Source organism: Pecten maximus, chromosome 2, assembly GCF_902652985.1.
Source record: "Pecten maximus chromosome 2, xPecMax1.1, whole genome shotgun sequence".
Classification (NCBI taxonomy): Eukaryota; Metazoa; Mollusca; class Bivalvia; order Pectinida; family Pectinidae; genus Pecten; species Pecten maximus.
Genome location: NC_047016.1, coordinates 38,576,832 through 38,597,995, shown reverse-complemented (window position 1 = coordinate 38,597,995; position 21,164 = coordinate 38,576,832). Strand labels below are relative to the sequence as shown.

Genomic DNA, 21,164 nt, shown 5'->3' with positions numbered 1-21,164 from the left:
TTAAAATACATCTATAGTAGGGGACGGCTGAGTTAAAATACGCATACAGCAGGGGACGGCTGAGTTAAAATAATCTATAGTAGGGGACGGCTGAGTTAAAATACATCTATAGTAGGGGACGGCTGAGTTAAAATACACATACAGTAGCGGACGGATGAGTTAAAATACATCTATAGTAGGGGACGGTTGAGTTAAAATACACATAGAGTAGGGGACGGATGAGTTAAAATACATCTATAGTAGGGGACGGCTGAGTTAAAATACACATACAGTAGGGGACGGCTGAGTTAAAATACACATACAGTAGGGGACGGCTGAGTTAAAATACACATACAGTAGGGGACGGCTGAGTTAAAATACATCTATAGTAGGGGACGGCTGAGTTAAAATACACATACAGTAGGGGACGGATGAGTTAAAATACATCTATAGTAGGGGACGGCTGAGTTAAAATACACATATAGTAGGGGACGGATGAGTTAAAATACATCTATAGTAGGGGACGGTTGAGTTAAAATACACATAGAGTAGGGGACGGCTGAGTTAAAATACACATACAGTAGGGGACCGCTGAGTTAAAATACATCTATAGTAGGGGGCGCTGAGTTAAAATACACATACAGTAGGGGACGGCAGAGTAAAAATACATCTACAGTAGGAGACGCTGAGTTAAAATACTCATACAGTAGGGAACGGTTGAGTTAAAAAACATCTATAGTAGGGGACGCTGAGTTAAAATAATCTATAGTAGGGGGTGCTGAGTTAAAATACACATACAGTAGGGGACGGCTGAGTTAAAATACATCTATAGTAGGGGACGGATGAATTAAAATACATCTATAGTAGGGGACGCTGAGTTAAAATACATATATTGTAGGGGACGGATGAGTTGAAATACATCTATAGTAGGGGACGGCTGAGTTAAAATACACATACAGTAGGGAACGGATGAATTAAAATACATCTATAGTAGGGGACGGCTGAGTTAAAATACATCTACAGTAGGGAACGGCTGAGTTAGAATACACATACAGTAGGGAAAGGATGAATTAAAATACATCTATAGTAGGGGACGCTGAGTTAAAATAATCTACAGTAGGGGACGGCTGAGTTAAAATACACATACAGTAGGGGACGGCTGAGTTAAAATACACATACAGTAGGGGACGGATGAATTAAAATACATCTATAGTAGGGGACGCTGAGTTAAAATACATATATTGTAGGGGACGGATGAGTTGAAATACATCTATAGTAGGGGACGGCTGAGTTAAAATACACATACAGTAGGGGACGGATGAGTTAAAATACACATACAGTAGGGGACGGATGAGTTAAAATACACATACAGTAGGGGACGGCTGAGTTAAAATACATCTATAGTAGGGGACGCTGAGTTAAAATACATCTATAGTAGGGGACGGCTGAGTTAAAATACACATATAGTAGGGGACGGATGAATTAAAATACATCTATAGTAGGGGACGCTGAGTTAAAATAATCTACACTAGGGGACGGCTGAGTTAAAATACATCTATAATAGGGGACTGCTGAGTTAAAATACACATACAGTAGGGGACGGCTGAGTTAAAATACACATACAGTAGGGGACGGCTGAGTTAAAATACACATACAGTAGGGGACGGCTGAGTTAAAAAACATCTATAGTAGGGGGCGTTGAGTTAAAATACACATACATTAGGTACGGCTGAGTTAAAATACACATACAGTAGGGGACGGCTGAGTTAAAATACATCTATAGTAGGGGACGGCTGAGTTAAAATACACATACAGTAGGGGACGGTTGAGTTAAAATACATCTATAGTAGGGGACGGATGAATTAAAATACATCTATAGTAGGGGACGCTGAGTTAAAATAATCTACAGTAGGGGACGGCTGAGTTAAAAAAAACATCTATAGTAGGGGGCGCTGAGTTAAAATACATCTACATTAGGGGGCGCTGAGTTAAAATACACATACAGTAGCGGACGGCTGAGTTAAAATACATCTATATTAGGGGGCGCTGAGTTAAAATACACATACAGTAGGGAAAGGATGAATTAAAATACATCTATAGTAGGGGACGGCTGAGTTAAAATACATCTACAGTAGGGAACGGCTGAGTTAAAATACACATACAGTAGGAAAAGGATGAATTAAAATACATCTATAGTAGGGGACGGCTGAGTTAAAATACATCTACAGTAGGGAACGGCTGAGTTAAAATACACATACAGTAGGAAAAGGATGAATTAAAATACATCTATAGTAGGGGACGGCTGAGTTAAAATAATCTACAGTAGGGGACGGATGAGTTAAAATACACATACAGTAGGGGACGGATGAGTTAAAATACACATACAGTAGGGGACGGCTGAGTTAAAATACACATACAGTAGGGGACGGCTGAGTTAAAATACACATACAGTAGGGGACGGCTGAGTTAAAATACATCTATAGTAGGGGACGGATGAATTAAAATACACATATAGTAGGGGACGGCTGAGTTAAAATACATCTATAGTAGGGGACGGATGAATTAAAATACACATACAGTAGGGGACGGCTGAGTTAAAATACACATACAGTAGGGGACGGCTGAGTTAAAATACACATACAGTAGGGGACGGCTGAGTTAAAATACATCTATAGTAGGGGACGGATGAATTAAAATACACATACAGTGGGGGACGGCTGAGTTAAAATACATCTATAGTAGGGGACGGATGAATTAAAATACACATATAGTAGGGGACGGATGAATTAAAATACACATACAGTAGGGGACGGCTGAGTTAAAATACATCTATAATAGGGGACTGCTGAGTTAAAATACACATATAGTAGGGGACGGCTGAGTTAAAATACATCTATAATAGGGGACTGCTGAGTTAAAATACACATACAGTAGGGGACGGCTGAGTTAAAATACACATACAGTAGGGGACGGCTGAGTTAAAATACACATACAGTAGGGGACGGCTGAGTTAAAATACATCTATAGTAGGGGACGCTGAGTTAAAATAATATACAATAGGGGACGGATGAGTTAAAATACACATAGAGTAGGGGACGGATGAGTTAAAATACATCTATAGTAGGGGACGGCTGAGTTAAAATACGCATACAGTAGGGGACGGCTGAGTTAAAATAATCTATAGTAGGGGACGGCTGAGTTAAAATACATCTATAGTAGGGGACGGCTGAGTTAAAATACACATACAGTAGCGGACGGATGAGTTAAAATACATCTATAGTAGGGGACGGTTGAGTTAAAATACACATAGAGTAGGGGACGGATGAGTTAAAATACATTTATAGTAGGGGACGGCTGAGTTAAAATACACATACAGTAGGGGACGGCTGAGTTAAAATACACATACAGTAGGGGACGGCTGAGTTAAAATACACATACAGTAGGGGACGGCTGAGTTAAAATACATCTATAGTAGGGGACGGCTGAGTTAAAATACACATACAGTAGGGGACGGATGAGTTAAAATACATCTATAGTAGGGGACGGTTGAGTTAAAATACACATAGAGTAGGGGACGGCTGAGTTAAAATACACATACAGTAGGGGACCGCTGAGTTAAAATACATCTATAGTAGAGGGCGCTGAGTTAAAATACTCATACAGTAGGGGACGGCAGAATAAAAATACATCTACAGTAGGAGACGCTGAGTTAAAATACTCATACAGTAGGGAACGGTTGAGTTAAAATACATCTATAGTAGGGGACGGCTGAGTTAAAATACACATACAGTGGGGAAAGGATGAATTAAAATACATCTATAGTAGGGGACGCTGAGTTAAAATAATCTACAGTAGGGGACGACTGAGTTAAAATACACATACAGTAGGGAAAGGATGAATTAAAATACATCTATAGTAGGGGACGCTGAGTTAAAATAATCTACAGTAGGGGACCGCTGAGTTAAAATACACGTACAGTAGGTACGGCTGAGTTAAAATACACATACAGTAGGGGACGGCTGAGTTAAAATACACATACAATAGGGGACGGCTGAGTTAAAATACATCTATAGTAGGGGACGGCTGAGTTAAAATACACATACAGTAGGGGACGGCTGAGTTAAAATACATCTATATTAGGGGGCGCTGAGTTAAAATACACATACATTAGGTACGGCTGAGTTAAAATACACATACAGTAGGGGACGGCTGAGTTAAAATACACATACAGTAGGGGACGGCTGAGTTAAAATACACATACAGCAGGGGACGGCTGAGTTAAAATACATCTACAGCAGGAGACGTTGAGTTAAAATACTCAGACAGTAGGGGACGGCTGAGTTAAAATACATCTATATTAGGGGGCGCTGAGTTAAAATACACATACATTAGGTACGGCTGAGTTAAAATACACATACAGTAGGGGACGGCTGAGTTAAAATACATATACAGCAGGGGACGGCTGAGTTAAAATACATCTACAGCAGGAGACGTTGAGTTAAAATACTCAGACAGTAGGGGACGGCTGAGTTAAAATACATCTATATTAGGGGGCGCTGAGTTAAAATACACATACATTAGGGGACGACTGAGTTAAAATACACATACAGTAGGGGACGGCTGAGTTAAAATACATCTATAGTAGGGAACGGCTGAGTTAAAATACACATACAGTAGGGGACGGCTGAGTTAAAATACATCTATAGTAGGGAACGGCTGAGTTAAAATACACATACAGTAGGGGACGGCTGAGTTAAAAAAACATCTATAGTAGGGGGCGCTGAGTTAAAATACATCTACATTAGGGGGCGCTGAGTTAAAATACACATACAGTAGGGGACGGCTGAGTTAAAATACATCTATATTAGGGGGCGCTGAGTTAAAATACACATACATTAGGGGACGGCTGGGTTAAAATACACATACAGTAGGGGACGGCTGAGTTAAAATACACATACAGTAGGGGACGGCTGAGTTAAAACACACATACAGTAGGGGACGGCTGAGTTAAAAAACATCTATAGTAGGGGGTGCTGAGTTAAAATACACATACAGTGGGGGACGGCTGAGTTAAAATACACATACAGTAGGGGACGGCTGAGTTAAAAAACATCTATAGTAGGGGGCGCTGAGTTAAAACACACATACAGTAGGGGACGGCTGAGTTAAAAAACATCTATATTAGGGGGCGCTGAGTTAAAATACACATACATTAGGGGACGGCTGAGTTAAAATACACATACAGTAGGGGACGGCTGAGTTAAAACACACATACAGTAGGGGACGGCTGAGTTAAAAAACATCTATAGTAGGGGGTGCTGAGTTAAAATACATCTATAGTAGGGGACGGCTGAGTTAAAATACATCTACAGTAGGGGACGACTGAGTTAAAATACACATACCATAATTCATTGATGGAAATCAATAAATATTTATTGATTTCCAAAAATGAATTATGGAAATCAAAAAATAATTATTGATATCCATAAATCGATTGATTGATATCCATAAATAGGGACTTTTTTTCGACTTTGGCTTGCCATAGAGTCTGCCATATTGAATTTATTTAACGAGCCCAATGATTTATCTCACACGAGCTTTTAGTTTAAGAAATTCCATATGACATAACCACGAGTGTAAACTGATGTTTATCACATTACTCAATATATTGTTTCCCTAAAGTAGTCACAGTCATCTATTCATTATCATCATTAACTCTATTATTGGTGAGTATATTATATGTATGTGTATCGGTGCATAGGAGCTACAGTAGTTTGGTATTAGCTACTCGGCGAAGATAGCACAATGGAACATTAGCCAAATAGGTAATTTCATTGTCAAACAATCAGTAATACATGATCATTTGATATTCTGAAAATTGCCATTCTCGATTTCGCCATAAACGTTGACGACTTAAATGCTCAATTATAAGAGATTGCATCACCATGAACATTTTCAGCATCCCTAGCACCATTGACATTGAAACAATTGTTTAATGTCCCTAGCCTCTCCGACGAGTCCCAGAAGGACGAAACAGCTGCATGATGTCTCTAACATTACTGACGAGTCTTAGAAGTACGGAGCGGCTGTATGACGTCATTGATACCACTTTCATTTCCAAACAGGAAGAAAACACTATATTACTATATTACGTCATCACTGACATGTTCGATAAGGACGAAACAGCTGTATGATGCTCCTAGTATAACAGACGATTGCAGGAAGGAGCTATGAAACAGTTGTATTAAGCAGTTTTATATCCATGACGCGATAGTTACCGTTCAAATGCAAGGGTTCCAGTCACTTGTGTCCATTTTGTACAATCTGTTAATGCATAAAAATCAAAATCGTGTCTTTCTAACTTGGCCTGAAAATCACGATATATGTTTTTTGACATATTGTTTCATTATATAGTGAATCACTTGACGTAACAGACATCATGCATCACGTGCCTGAGGACTGAACATAAAAATATAAATGATAGTATAAATGACGCTGGTCGGTTCCTGTTCAGATATTGCTTTGTCAACATCCGGCGTGATAGGTATAGGTAAACTGTTTACAAAACATATATTTACCACATGAAAAGCCAGGACTAATATGTTTAGTTTTAGCACGCAAATAATAATGAATGAATACACTTTTGACATACACAGTTTCTACATGCCATTAATACATCACTCTTCCTAATTCTAACATTTGTATATATATAGTGTTTATATATAATGTATTTATTTAAGCCGATTTCCTATAATTATTACTAATGATTAATTACAATTATCTGAAAAATATCATTTCAAGTCTTAAACAAAGATTTGTATTATATTTTCTTTTATACATCAGTAACGTGTAGATGAAAATATGACTGATTATGATTTAAGGTGAATCATATTAGGAATATAAAGTGAACCACAAATTCTCTAATATGACACATATAGGGAACAACGGTGAAACGGGTTTTGCGATATAATTTATTTAATAACATTAATAAAATAAATCGTTTTGCGCATAACCTTTCTGCATTCATAGCGTGATTAAGTATATGAATTAATGTAATATATAATTACTAATCAGAATTAAGATATCTCTTTAATTTCGCAGGACAACATAATGTGTATCACTGCATACACCAGACATTGTTTACAAAATATAATTATATATGATAGCGGAATGATATAATTATGTAGATTCAGATTTGTATCTCCTGTATTTTCTGTCTGTTTGTTCTATGCTCGTTGACATGCACAAATATCATCAATCTAATTAAAATCTAGATGGTCATTTCCACTAAGTTACATGAACATGTAACGTAGTGAGAATGACAATCTAGATTTTAATTAGATTGAAATATCATATAAATAGACCCTATCCTACCATTAAATACAGTCTGTCGTGATGGGAGTGTGATGCCAACATGAATTCATTTCTTTTTTCTTTTCTAGTATCAAGAAGATGCTACATATCGCGTTCTTGCTCGACAAACAAAGATGCATGTATATACATCTATAACACACAAAGAATGTAACATAATCCACATACATAGCATTGATAATAAAAAAGATACACGAAAAAAGCTTATTTAGGAGGTAAATATTGACATATTTTTCTCACAATATTTATGCAACGTTATGATAACGCTCGCTAATTACCTCTCCTGTCGATACACAGCTGCTGTACCAATGTATGCAGCACCTGTTGGTGGTTTCCTGGTTCGTGGGGGAAACAAGGGGAGATAATAGATGATAGACGATAGGGAGATCTAAACGGAAGTCTCGAAACTGCCAAGGAAGTAGATGGTGCTTGGCCTTATCGAAGGTTGTCAGATAAAAGGATTAAGGAAGTTACGTATAGACATATCATAGACATATATCTAAATATAGAACATCGTTGTATTTGGTATAGAAGAGGGTAGCCTTCTGAGATGTTGGAGTAAAACTAATTCCTTTTTGAAAATTAAACGATTGATATACAGGGGTTTATCTAGTATTTTTCTAGGAAAACAAATATTTATCCTCTGTTTTATGCATCAACTCACACGAACTTTGGTTAGGTACAAATCTCCACAGATAATAATCGTTCTTGAAATGTGTATGTTTGATTGCGATTCTTTATGATATGGTAACATAGAATATAGTGACAACAGTGTCGCGATTTAGTAAGATTTTTACCGTTGTATTTTTTAAGATTGCAGAAAAGTCATTCAAAATCATTAGCAAAAATCTCAACCTTTGTTATATTGACTTCAGAGAACATTGCTACTGCTAAGTTATATCAATCTTATAAATAATTAGGCCATGTATTAGGAGGTCACATATGATTTCTAAAACCGTTTACACATTGTATGAAGTTAGTGAATTGTTTAAGGATAACGTATTAATGACATTAACACCGAAAAATTAAATGCCGTGGTTGATATTTCGATAACATGATTTCTCACTCTAGATAAATTAAGAGCTCATGGAACCGAACATCTCGATAGAATCAATGGACGTTGAGTAATAGCCAACCCAACCTGCTAATGAAGGGTTATCGTGTGTGATACATCCAGAATTATCACTTCACATTTGAATTTTCAGAAACAAACCCTCTTTGGCATGTAATGCCTCGGGGTCCGATATCCGACCATATCATAAAAATGAGTTATTTGAAAAATCAGTAAACACATGACAGACATTTATGAATTATGCATAATTTCCATTATTAAGATGATGGATGAATACAAAAACGACGATGACATGAAAAATGGACCAAACATAATCACAAGCATATATACAGAATGACTAGCGTGTATAATGAGGAAATACCTATCTCGATATGCAGCGATTTAACGGTTCACTAAACTGCCAAATAAATCATAAATATGCCAGGCCTATAAATTCCATGCAAAACCACTTGCACGGAACGATTGCTTAAAAAGCCCTCAGCAGAATTAATGAACACACTCTTAACTACGATCTGAAAAAACAACAACAACAAAAACAACAACTAAACAAACAAAAACAAAAACAAAAAACAAAACAAAACAAGAAATATCTTTAAAAAAGATAAACGGCATAGTTTTAATGCTGGTGGTTATAATGTAAAACTACTGGTGAAATAAATTAACGAACTACGATGTAATTAATAAATGCGCAGTTTCAGCACGGATAACAAAATTATATCAGTTTGAATCATTTTTGGTGATAATAAGACTACAAATGTGTCATTTGAATAGATGCATCCACTTATTCAACTTGCATTCAATTTAAAAGGGACATCACGGTAAAAACGTTGCAATTTTCACTGAATATACGCGTTTTGTTCCTTTCCAGTTATGTTTCTGTACTGTTCCAATGTTCACAGTCAATCCCTATGTCCAGCTTGACCACTCGATTTAGTTGGGAATCCCCCTCTAAATTAAGCGCGGAAATTATTTTTAGATCATTACGTGACCGTTTTGAAATCGTGGCAACACAAACACACGATAGTTTACAAGGCGATATCTATATTCCATCTGGGTTAGTTGGATAACGATATTATACACAGTGGTTTAAATGTTAAATAACACGTTCTGTAAATATTACGGCACACATATTTATGTGTAAATAAGTGTAAACACTGTTCATATAGTATAGTGACAGTAGCGATGTACTGGTACAGACTGTATTTGTGTAAATATTACCGAGATTATCATGACCTACTATCAAACAATCAAGCAGAATACGAGCGGCGTCCGCATTACTGCTGTTTTCATGTATGAACTGTTACAATCTATTGTACTGCTTCCCAAGTTTAATTCTAGGATTGTGTTTGACCCATTTTCCTATTATTCTCTTCATTGCGGAAGCTGTTATAGTTTTCAACCGCAGTCGATTCACATTGGAAGCCATTTTTGTTTCCGTATATGTCACAACATTTGCATATTCAGCATTTTGCATTGACCGCTACATTGACCAATCACATACTTCATCTTGACCAGAACGCCACCTGTCGCGTCATATCCGGGCCAAAACCAAATTAGACGGTTATGCCGAAAAAAAGGGAGGGATCAAGGCGCCTACCATTGCATGGTCTGCTTTGCTTCTATGTAAGAACTGACTTTTTTCTGCTTTTCTTTCTTTCCACTTGCCCCGTTAAACATATGAGAAGAAAACTCGTCATATGAAATCAAAGAAAGATGTAAGAAAAAATTTCTGAGAAATAGTGATGACAAGCTTCAACTGTCCAAGATGGCTACCTGTTGGCCATTTTGTTTTACCTATAAGACTCAAAATTAAATGGTCACAACTAAAGAGCAAGATAAACCTTAGATTATCTTTTCAACAGTTTTTAAGAAATATCGTAAAACGATATTGTTATTGACGGACGACCGGCGACGACTACGGACCACATACCACTGACGCAGGGCGATTTGAAAGGGTCCTCATCTGAACCAGATGGTGGGCTAAAAATGTAAACAAATCATTGTAGAGTGTGATGTAACTTGCTTGATGTGTACAATGAGTGCAGATAAATTCCTCTTTTGTATAGTAGCTTGATTACGATGTTTTAGCGATTCGTTCCTATACGGAAAACGTGGAACTGGAGATTGGCTGCTGAAAATGTATGTTCCTTTGATAACGAATAATAATGCCAACCTTTAAAACAGACTTCCTATGATTCTGAGTTTACGGTTTCCCCTTTTAAAATTTCGAACTTATGATATTTAGTTAATGAATGTAAGTAATATACAAAACAAAGGACAGAAGAGCCAGTCACCAAAGGATACGTAATGAAGAAGAACTCAGCCAGTTTAAGCAATTCTTTCCACGATGACATCCATTTAAAATCTATGTCACTTCCAAAAAATGTCACATGACACATACTTGAAAGTGAAAAAGGAGTTTAGCGATTCATGCTTGTTATTTCCGTCATTCTACAAATTTACAGGTAAATTGAAAAAAAAGTATAATGTTACAGTTTACCTGAAATATCAAAATCTGTTCTATCACTCTTCTTTTCTATGAAGAGGTTCAGTCACCGACGAGTTCTTTTACAATTTAACTTAGATTTTCTGTGAACTGTTCACGGTATTATTCATCGTTGAACCAGAGTGTCATTCATCTTCGATATCCATGGAAATATTTATTATTATTATAAGATAATTAAAGCATATTTCCTTATTTGGGTAGATGTAGAAACATATTTCTGAATATTTGCGATATGATTGATGTAGTAATTTAGCTGTTACATGGCCAATGACTGGCGTGTGTTACCTGTTTACCGCCTCGCGTAGTCTCATTAACAACAGGTTATCAATCTTAACTCGCACGTGGTGTACAGACATGCTGGGAAAAATGGACTAGAAATATAGCATCACTCAAATCTTATCTGTGTTACATCAAAACATGTTTTAGTGGGTTTATCTCTTTACACTTTTGGTTGTGTCGTAACGACTGAAGTGTTTTAAGTTGTTAAACAATGCGTTAACAATGAAGAGAATGATACACTTAACACAAATAAGAAAAACGAAATACAATAGCAGGCACTGAGAAGAAACAAAACAAAATTTGAATCCAATCCACGAAGCTTTAGAAGATAAATTACCTACCTATGTCCAAAAACGAATATAAATATTCCTTTTTCTAAACCATATTAGAATATCCTTTTTAGTGACTCGACGTTTTCTTCTGTAAATATCCACGAAGCTTGAGTGATTAAGGATGAATTCCGAGACAGTTAGGATTTACCATCATCCTTTGTGTAAAGCCGTGTAGGAGGCTTGTTGTGTATAACTATAAGTTTCAGACGGCGGTCAGAGCATATTGTGTTTCACGTTAAGACAGTCTTACTTATTCAAGGTGAGTAAGGTTATGCAATTATTTTTTTCTTTATAATGAAACAATATAATATCTGTCGTTACAGATTCTTACGTTTTGCTAAGTTGTCATTTGAATAATTGATTTTCCTAGAAATGATAAGTTGTGTGGTCGCCAGTGATATATACCACTGCCACAATCGTAAGATAATAGAACATAGAGTTGGTAGTCGATATCACTTTACGAACTCCGATTAAATTATTTTCAAACCTGCATTTTTACATTTTAACAATCGTATAATATTTGCCGTTAATTAACGAGCTCATATATTATTTCTTTATCAGCTTTAACAAAATCATCTTTTCAGTTTTAGTTGATAATATGTCCAGTGTAAACAAGTAATGAAAATGATTATGAACAAATCCCCTTTTCAATAAAATTGATATTTTATCATGTTCAACCCATTAATAGATAATGAATTCAGCTTTTTGAAAAATAATAATAAGACATTTTTTTTGTTTACTTTTTACATACAATACGATAGTGACATCTAATGTGAACACATTTCCTGTAATAACACATTCCAGCCGAGATGTACATAAAATGTTAAATATGAGTTATAGTGACAGTCACAAAGGTGTATAAGTATGCCTTCGTTGTCGTGGAATGCTTTACAGGTGACTTGTTGACCGCATCATTTATATAAACAACAACACAGGAGTGTACGTGTGACGTGTGTCTCTGTTACTCACCACCTCGACACTAAACCCATCCATCACGTCTACATTTGGGTTATATTCGATTTGGCATAAGACTTTAAAAATTTCTTAATTCATGCACTTCATGTATCGGTTAAGAACGAAAATATCATAGACTTGTGCCATCGTGCTTTTTATTATCCCATTCATTTTCAAAACTTTTCAAGACAAAATGAATATTTCTGTACAGCTATATAAATCAAGCAATATAATATCACTCATCATATGTATGTATAGCTGCAATATGTGCATTTTTTGTACAGTAAATATAGCTATAAATCATCCTTATGCGTTTCGAACAGTTATATCATAATAGAATAAGATTTTATTTTGCACAGGTGTACCAGTTTAAAGAATATATCACCAAGCTGGCCATGCATTTAAATGCATATTTCACGCATGCAAATTTATTTAAGAGGAATGTATGTTTTGGATATCAAAAAAAAACCGCGAATTTCATTTAACACAAACAGAGATTATTAACACGCAAACGAATTCGTAACTCTAACTCCAAATCAGTGAAGCTAGGGCAAAATACAAACAAAAATGTAGATTTATATGGACACTTGGGAAACGTACCAGGAGAAAAAGACAATGTGTCCCGGAAAACTTCATTACAATTAAACTTAACAATTAGATTCGTAAGCTCTTCTTATTTCGGGAATGATACCTTTTCTAATAACATTATCATTTCTCTTTGCAGGATTTGGATTTAAGTGCACGGTTCCTAAAGATTGAAATGGCATGTAAAGAGATACAGTTTGTTCTTTACATCATTTTGGCAAGGAATATAATAGTCTTATCAATATCACGTACCGATCCGGAAAAAACAGACCAGCTACCTCTCCACATTCAGGAATCGTCTACAAGACCGGTTTACAATCTGACGAGTTTGATATACGAATATTATCTAATATGTGGCCCTCAATATATATGTGATAAACACCACTTCAGTTTCATTTCAGAATTAGACAGCAATCCTACAGTAAAGATATGTCCCGAGTGTAAATGTGATAGGCAATGTGTCACCCGCCAAGACTGTTGTCCGGATGTTGTATTTTCGATGCCAGAAGAAGAATGTGTTACAACCTCGCTTCTTCATGGCAGATCCAACAAAGCGTCAAATCATTACATTATCGCAGATTGTCATGAAAAATCATCGGAAGACCTCAAAGACAAATGCACAAAGGATTATACGGATATCAAATCTTTATATTTTCCTCCAGTAACCTCAGCCAAATATGCTTTCACTTTTCGTAATAAGTTCTGTGCCGAATGCAATGGAATAACTAATTATACGGAGTGGAATATTGACATCTCGTGCTTTGATTTTGTTGATTTGAATTTCCTGTCGTCTTATGAAGCCATTTTCAATACCGCAGAGTCTAGGGGTTGCCAGTTGAAATATAAAACAGATCGCAATGACATGCGTACATGCCGCGGAACAACCTCACAGCCTTCTGTAAAAATATTCGAGCCAGTAAAAACATGGTGTAACGTCACTGGCACATGGACATACTATGACAAAGATATAGAATCAGCATGTTCGACCGACGATATGCCTCGTTATAAAAACTATCGAAATATATTTTGCTTCATTTGCAACCCCCCTGACTATCTTGTTGAGCAAGAAATTATATCTACGTGCAATGTTTCCGGCATATGGTCGCCATACGATGCCTCCATAGAAAGGAACTGTGACAGTCTGGACTGGACGCCGAATACTCAACCTTATAAGAACGTCTTTTGTTTTCTTTGTAACAGAAACAATACGAACCATAATCATTATTTTGATGTGTCTATAACCACGGTGGAGAAGGTTGATAGATTATATACGTATTATTTTTCTGTCATCGGTTATAATCTTGATTTTTATCACGCAGTTTTAGAGAAATCAAAGACAAGGATGCTCTTGAGTAAAATCCATAAACCCCTGCCTCTGTTTCAGAAAACTTGGAACACCACTAAGCTACAGTCGTATCATTATGCTGTTGATGGGGTAGGACCTTACTGCCAAAGTACGTACACATTCTATCTGATGCAGCCCTGTTCTTGTGATTTGAAGACATGTCTTTTTCGATATAAACCTCCATTTTGTTGTTTGGACGTATTGCTGAAAGCCCCTACTTCTTGCTTCAGTGATATTCTGGTTGAGTCGTCTTCGGTAGAACAGCGTTATTCTGAACCATACGGCGCCGTGAACAAGTGTGGACAGTCTAATGTAGATGGCGTTAACGATCAGTCACAGTTACGATGTGGAATAGCAGCAGACGACATATTTGGTACACTTCCTGTGACGCATGAAAAAATGATCTACAAGAATTTTGACTGTATGTGGTGCAATTTAAACTCTCGAGAAAAACAACAAAGAGAAATAACACCATGGCATGTTGAAATCAAATGTCAATCTGAGATAAATGCAAATTTTCACGTTATGTTAAACGACGTTATAAAAACAGCTAAATCCATGGACTGTGCAGTGAGAATCTTTCCAAGACAGAGAAACAGTGGCACTACTACAATGAGTAAGATGTATTGTGGCAATATTCGTACTTCTCATCTTATAAACAAGTGCAACATAGCCAATGGATGAATTATGACCCGGATGTGCAATCAGCCTGTGAGGGCATTGGTAAATTCCGGCCTTCTCAAACCTATGACCAATCTATTTGCTTACCTCTTGACACCCCACCCCCCTATGCTATTTGATGCGACCAATTGCAACTTATAGTCTCTGTGCACTGTTTTCCCGGCAGCTTTCCTGGTAGCCAGTACTCGCCTAGCCTGCATCCGCCCCCCAGTGGAACATGTGCCAAAGGCCCTTGTGAGCCGCCATTGTGCCCCGTACGCCCTCACCCTTCTAAAGCAAACACGATAATTTGAGGGTCTGGTCCTTTCCCGCCCCCGCGACCCACCCCACTAACCACGCCCTTCTGACTGCCTCTTCTTACGATTGTGTGTTACGCCTACAACAAACAAAGTCACACGAGCTGGCGGCCAGTTCCCCCGACAGAATCCTCAATTCCCCTGTGAAAACTCTCCTTATCTGCTCACAGGCGATACTTACTACCCCTCCATCCCCACTCCATTTGATTGCTTCCTCACCCCGCCTTTCGCGGCCCCTAACCCCCCACACCCCGCACCAGTACAAAAATGTATTTTGTTATATCTGCAATCCTCCCTTCCAAAACCTAGCAGTTCCACTGGCACGTGTTCAGTACCACCAGAGCATACCTCAACCCTAAGCTCAAGATAAGCGAACACGACAGTACCCACCACACCGCTCAACCCAAGTCACAAGTTCCGCTGTGGTCACGCCCACCAGCGAGCCCATATTTATGCTTCCCCCTTCCTGTGCCGCGAGCTGAAAAAGAACTGGGAGTCTACCCAACCCAGAATTGAAACTGCAGTGATCGGGTTTTTGGGCCTATTTCACCTTCCCGGAGAAAGACACGCAACTTTAACCCCACCGAGATACCAGTCCCACACTACCACCCTGGGCACCAACTCGTTGAATACCACACACCCCTGCTCCTTCCCACAATCCCCATGACCGACCCCGATAAACTATGCACAATTCTCCTCAAGAGCACGTGATGTTTTCAAACAAGACAAATGACCCAACAAAGCACCGTGGCTCAGATGGTAAACAAGTACGTTGCAAAGCCACCACCTTTGGATGACAATAACGTGTGGAAAAACAGGAGGACAAGCCATGCATTGGCACCAGAGCACAAACATACTACCGCGACCTCAGTAGTTGTATCATAATAAGGGTATCATAAAGTTCCGATAGGGACCACTTTTGCAACATTTTATCAGAGACTATTTAACAGAGTTGGAACGTGTACCCAAACCCAAGCCGATGTATATGTCGCACACTCCTATCGCGGACAATAGTCAGATACCCAATCACTAATACGGCACCCCCGTTTCAAACAACACGCAGATGGACATCATCCAAACCAATAGACTTCGAAAAACAAAACATGGCAACCCCAGGCCCAACACACCACAGAAATGAGCCCCATGAATTAATTATCACACGGGGATTCGCTGTACCCCCACATGATAAATCAGCACAAGACCCAGGCGGGGCGCAGGATTTTGGGCTATGAGTAGATGTCATCCACTTGACCCCTAACCAGCCGCACCCGCCCTCTCGTCTAGCATAGCATAACCCAAACGCCCCTTACTCGAATACAACAGTATAAACCTATAGTAGTGAACAACAATATTATGGAGAAAGCATAATCGATTTGTGCGAAAATCTACCCATGGTCCCTGGGTTCGAACCCTATAAAAACGTCTTCTGCTCACTCTGCTCCAACATTAACACGACGATTATGCCACCGCCTCAGTGGAATCCCAGAATAGCTAGTGGCAGAGATGTCCAACCTTTACCGTTTCCGGGTATTCATCTAGTTCGTGGCATGTTTTCGGAAAGTCACCATGAACCATTTTCGGTAAAATCTGAAATACAGATACTCACATTTATGAACGACGAGGAAATTTACAACACGGTAAACGTAAGTACATAATCGTTCAATGCAATATGAAGACGTTTTCTAGTGTAGGCTCAGACATCTGCTTCATTAACTTGGTCAATCAGGCAGGTGACTTTTATATAAATGTCAATAAATACGTTCAAATTTTATCAATTAGCAGTCAAGAAGAATATAAATCCTTCTATACTATGCTATCAGATATTCCGAATATTGCCTACAAACAATTTCTTACAGTTTTTTTCAAATTCAGACAGTCATGATTGTAGAGCAATTCTTGTGATAAGAGGAGTCGTCGTTATCAAGGGGGTCCAATTGGGAAAACAATACGGAATTTCAATTAACAAAAATGTCAATCACATCCATAATACATACTAAATAAAGAATGTTCAAAAGATACACAAGATATTAGCATTTCCAACAGAAATTCAGAGATACACTAGAGCAAGCAATGAATTAGACTGCACCATACAGCTGTTTCATCCTTTTAGGACTTGTCATTGGTGTTAAGGGTCTAAATGTTTGACATCTAAAAGCACGACATATTTGTCGTCAAAGATTGTCAAACATTACATCCTTTTCAATATTCTTGTATAGTCTTCAGAAAAAAATGATATAGTTTAATGTTAAGGGGCATCTAAACAGCAAATCCAGCCAAAACAGTTGATATTTTACAAGGCTATACATCCCTACTAGGGTGTTATTTAATAGAAATAACTTGATAAAATTTTGATATGTATCATGTCAAACTGTGGGCCTTGCTGTTGACATTCAATTTGTTCAGTAGTTCGTAAATTTCAACAAAACATGAGAAAAATGCATGTTTCAGGGGGACATAATTAACACATTTGTATCTCATTTATTGTGCAAAACAGTCATGTCGTTTTGATCACAAGGGTCTAAAGCACAAAATAGGAGCATTGGTTTGACTAGATTGGACTTAATGTATTAACACTGATTTTATTTAGACCTTGAAATGCAAATGGCGGTTGTGAATAAGATCAGACAATTATGGCATATAAGAAGGTATTTCAAACGTCAAAAATGCTCATGTTTGATACTATAGAGAACTCTAGACATGGCAGGAAGACTGTTTTTAGGAAAACATGTTCATCCGTTGAGTTTGGGGTAAAAGATATATATTTCTGAAAAGGCCCAAAACTCACCAGTTTGACAATTTGTCTTAAAATGGTCATTCTTACTATAATCAGATGTCTTAAATGTATTATATAGGAGCATTTTTAATGGCTGAAATGCCTCCCTTTATGCCATATTTGTGTGATATCATCCACAGCCGCCATTTGCATTTCAAGGTCAAAACAAAATATGTCTTTATACCTACATAAAGTCAAATCCGGTCAAACAAATGCTCCCACCCTGTGCTATAGACACCTGTGAGCATGACATCTGGGCTATTTTTCAGGTTTGGTTATTTTTGTGGCTTAGAATTATTCCATGCTACAACTTACCACAAAGTAACTCTATAGAAGAAATTGTTAGCATCTACATCAAATTATTTGTGATTTTAAGACACTACATGTCCAAACAAACATTTTGGTATATTACATGACTATTTTTGTGCAATTTTTAAGCTATTTATTCGTGTTTGAAATTCAACATTATTCTGCTATATAGATGACCCTTAATTAAATATACATAAACTGCTTTAACATCTGGAACAGCGGAACAAGTCCGTATACTATTATCCTGTTGCAAGTGTCTGGTTTCTCCATCATGCTATATAATATGATATAGCGTTATTTATATTTTATACTAAATATGTGTAATGATTATTATTCATAAGAATTGTTTCACAGTATTAATGAAACTCTGTACCTATATAAAAATTCAACTTAATTATTACCATGACTTTGTACACTATTCGTTTATTCTAACAATACTCCGTTTTATTATTTACAGAATAAAACTCGCCGGCTGACTTGCTATCCAGGAAAAGTTCTTACAAATAAGACATGCAAACCCTTGCTGACAAAAACTACCAATCTCCGATACACAATGGCATTTAAATTGGAAAGTAACCTTACTTTACCAGGTAGAGCACGTGATCTCTTGGAACCAGTTATGAGGCAGGTCAAAGGTGAAATAACGCAAAAGATTCGTGGAATTTCGTTCGATTCATTTCACATCATGGTAAACATGAAGTGTGACGATATTATTTCAAGTGAGACCGGAGAAGTAATATTTATGGTACACACGATGTTTCTCATAAGGAATTATGTTGACAGACTTTCAACTGAAGAAGCGTTACTGAATTTGAGCAATAGGACTTTTATTTTTCATCATGTTGCTTGGAAATCCTCATTGTCCTCTGAAGCATTTATGTTACCAGCTCTCGTGAATACAGTTGGTTTCATGAGCCATTGTTACAGTAAAACAATAGAACATACGACATTCAATCTTCACAATAACTATCAGCCGGCACTGGTATCACCACTTCTTCTCTGTCGTCAAGTGGAATTAGATCAGGATGAATTTGAAGTAGAAGAATCAACCTTTGAAATATCACTGTCCAAATCAACTAGAAAGCTTCATCAGGATGAATTTTTGTTGATCGACAAAAAAGTTCGAATTTGTCTTTACAATTTCCAGGATATGTTCAACGGTTCCATTGCGGCAAGGTTTAGTGAACCACCTTTGTATGCTCCTCTTAAAATCACTACGTTCGTTTGCAATGTGATCTCTCTTGTATGCCTCCTGATAACGTTTATAACATATTGCTTATTCCCGACCATGCGTTCTTTACCAGGAATGAACAATATGAGTCTGGTGTTCGCCATGTTCTTTGCCCAGTTGCTTTTCCAGTGCGGCTTTTATATGACATCCTCACAAACATTATGCACGGTTCTCGGTGTCTTTATACACATTTTCTGGCTATCGACGTTTGGCTGTATGAGCGCGTGTTCGTATCATATGTACAGCGTGTTCGCTGGTGACATCATCGCAGGAAGGCTGTCAGCGTGGGGCTGGAAGAGGAGGATGTCGTTCTACATATTGTATTCATACGGATTATCAGCTGCCATTGTGTCAACCAATATCATCATTGTGTATCTTACGTCAGAAGATAATAACATCGGATATGGTAAATCAAGGTGTTTTATAAACAACAGAACATCATTTTATCTTTCATTTCTTGCTCCAGTATTAATAGTTTGTTTCACGAACATTTATTTTTTCATTCGAACTGCTTTACAAATAAAAAATTCACCAAAAGTAGATAGTACAAAGGAAAGAAAAAATCAACATTTGATTTACATCAAGTTGTTTTCTATAACTGGAATAACCTGGATCTTATTGATTATCGATACATTACTACCTATAACGGTATTTAGTTTCCTGGTAACAATAGCTACCGTCTGTCAGGGTTTGTTTGTTTTTGTCAGCTTTGTTTTAAACAAAAGAGTGTTAAATTATTACAAAGTCTTATTGTGCGGTAAGAAGCTAAAGTCTACAATTTCTTCGACTTCACAGCCAGGTAACACGCAGTCTACAATTGCGAACTCTGGTTCAATATGATTCCAGTATGACCTATTTATTCAAATGGAGTCCCAATCGTCAATGTAAAAATATATTTAATGTTGATTTTGAATGCTTAGATACATATATCAAACGAAATCTAAATGTTTAAAATGTCATCAATCATAACTGTATTTAAATAGCATTTATACATGTCTTATAGATTTGTAATGTCACTATGATTATCATATTATAATGTAATTATGATATATAAAATACCATTTAACTTTGAAATATTTACGATATTCCTGTTACTAGAATGAACTATTCTCTCATATCACAACAGTAACTATTTTACATGTAGATGTATGTGCCGTAACTTATATTTTGGTAGTATATCAAATGTTCTTTGAATAAATTATTTTCAGTAAAATTGTGTTTTTTGGTGTGTTTTTTCCTTTTGCATTTTCTTGTCCAGCACGTAATTTGCTGGATATGTTTTGTGAGCGACTTGAGGATTAAATTATGTTCTATCAATATTTCCTATTTACCTTTGTTTCGGAATCCATGACCGACTTAATGGCAAGAAATCCTTCATCTTACTGCCTCAAGTATAAGATAATGTATCTGATCTATATATAGAGTTTGTAGAATTCAAAGAGTTACATCAG

General features: G+C 37.1%; 2 protein-coding genes across 2 annotated transcripts; both read left to right on the top strand.

Moving 5' to 3' along the window:
* Positions 1-11,716: 11,716 nt before the first annotated feature.
* On the top strand, positions 11,717-15,107 carry LOC117342867. The gene is made up of 2 exons (XM_033905157.1): positions 11,717-11,798; positions 13,218-15,107. The coding sequence occupies exon 2, from the start codon at positions 13,254-13,256 to the stop codon at positions 15,105-15,107; it is 1,854 nt and encodes a 617-aa protein (XP_033761048.1). The 5' UTR covers positions 11,717-11,798; positions 13,218-13,253.
* A 1,639-nt stretch (positions 15,108-16,746) lies between these two features.
* Positions 16,747-20,878, top strand: LOC117322016 (probable G-protein coupled receptor Mth-like 2). The gene is made up of 2 exons (XM_033876715.1): positions 16,747-17,043; positions 18,940-20,878. The coding sequence occupies exons 1-2, from the start codon at positions 16,792-16,794 to the stop codon at positions 20,551-20,553; spliced, it is 1,866 nt and encodes a 621-aa protein (XP_033732606.1). The 5' UTR covers positions 16,747-16,791; the 3' UTR covers positions 20,554-20,878.
* The last annotated feature ends 286 nt before the right edge of the window (positions 20,879-21,164 follow it).

What these genes read in the sequence shown, in the direction of transcription:
- LOC117342867 (XM_033905157.1), top strand. Translation starts at nt 13,254, where the DNA reads ATGGCATGTAAAGAGATACAGTTTGTTCTTTACATCATTTTGGCAAGG.
- LOC117322016 (XM_033876715.1), top strand. Translation starts at nt 16,792, where the DNA reads ATGGTCCCTGGGTTCGAACCCTATAAAAACGTCTTCTGCTCACTCTGC. An exon ending in AAATTTACAACACGGTAAAC is followed by an intron (nt 17,044 to 18,939) that starts GTAAGTACATAA and finishes TATTATTTACAG; the next exon opens with AATAAAACTCGCCGGCTGAC.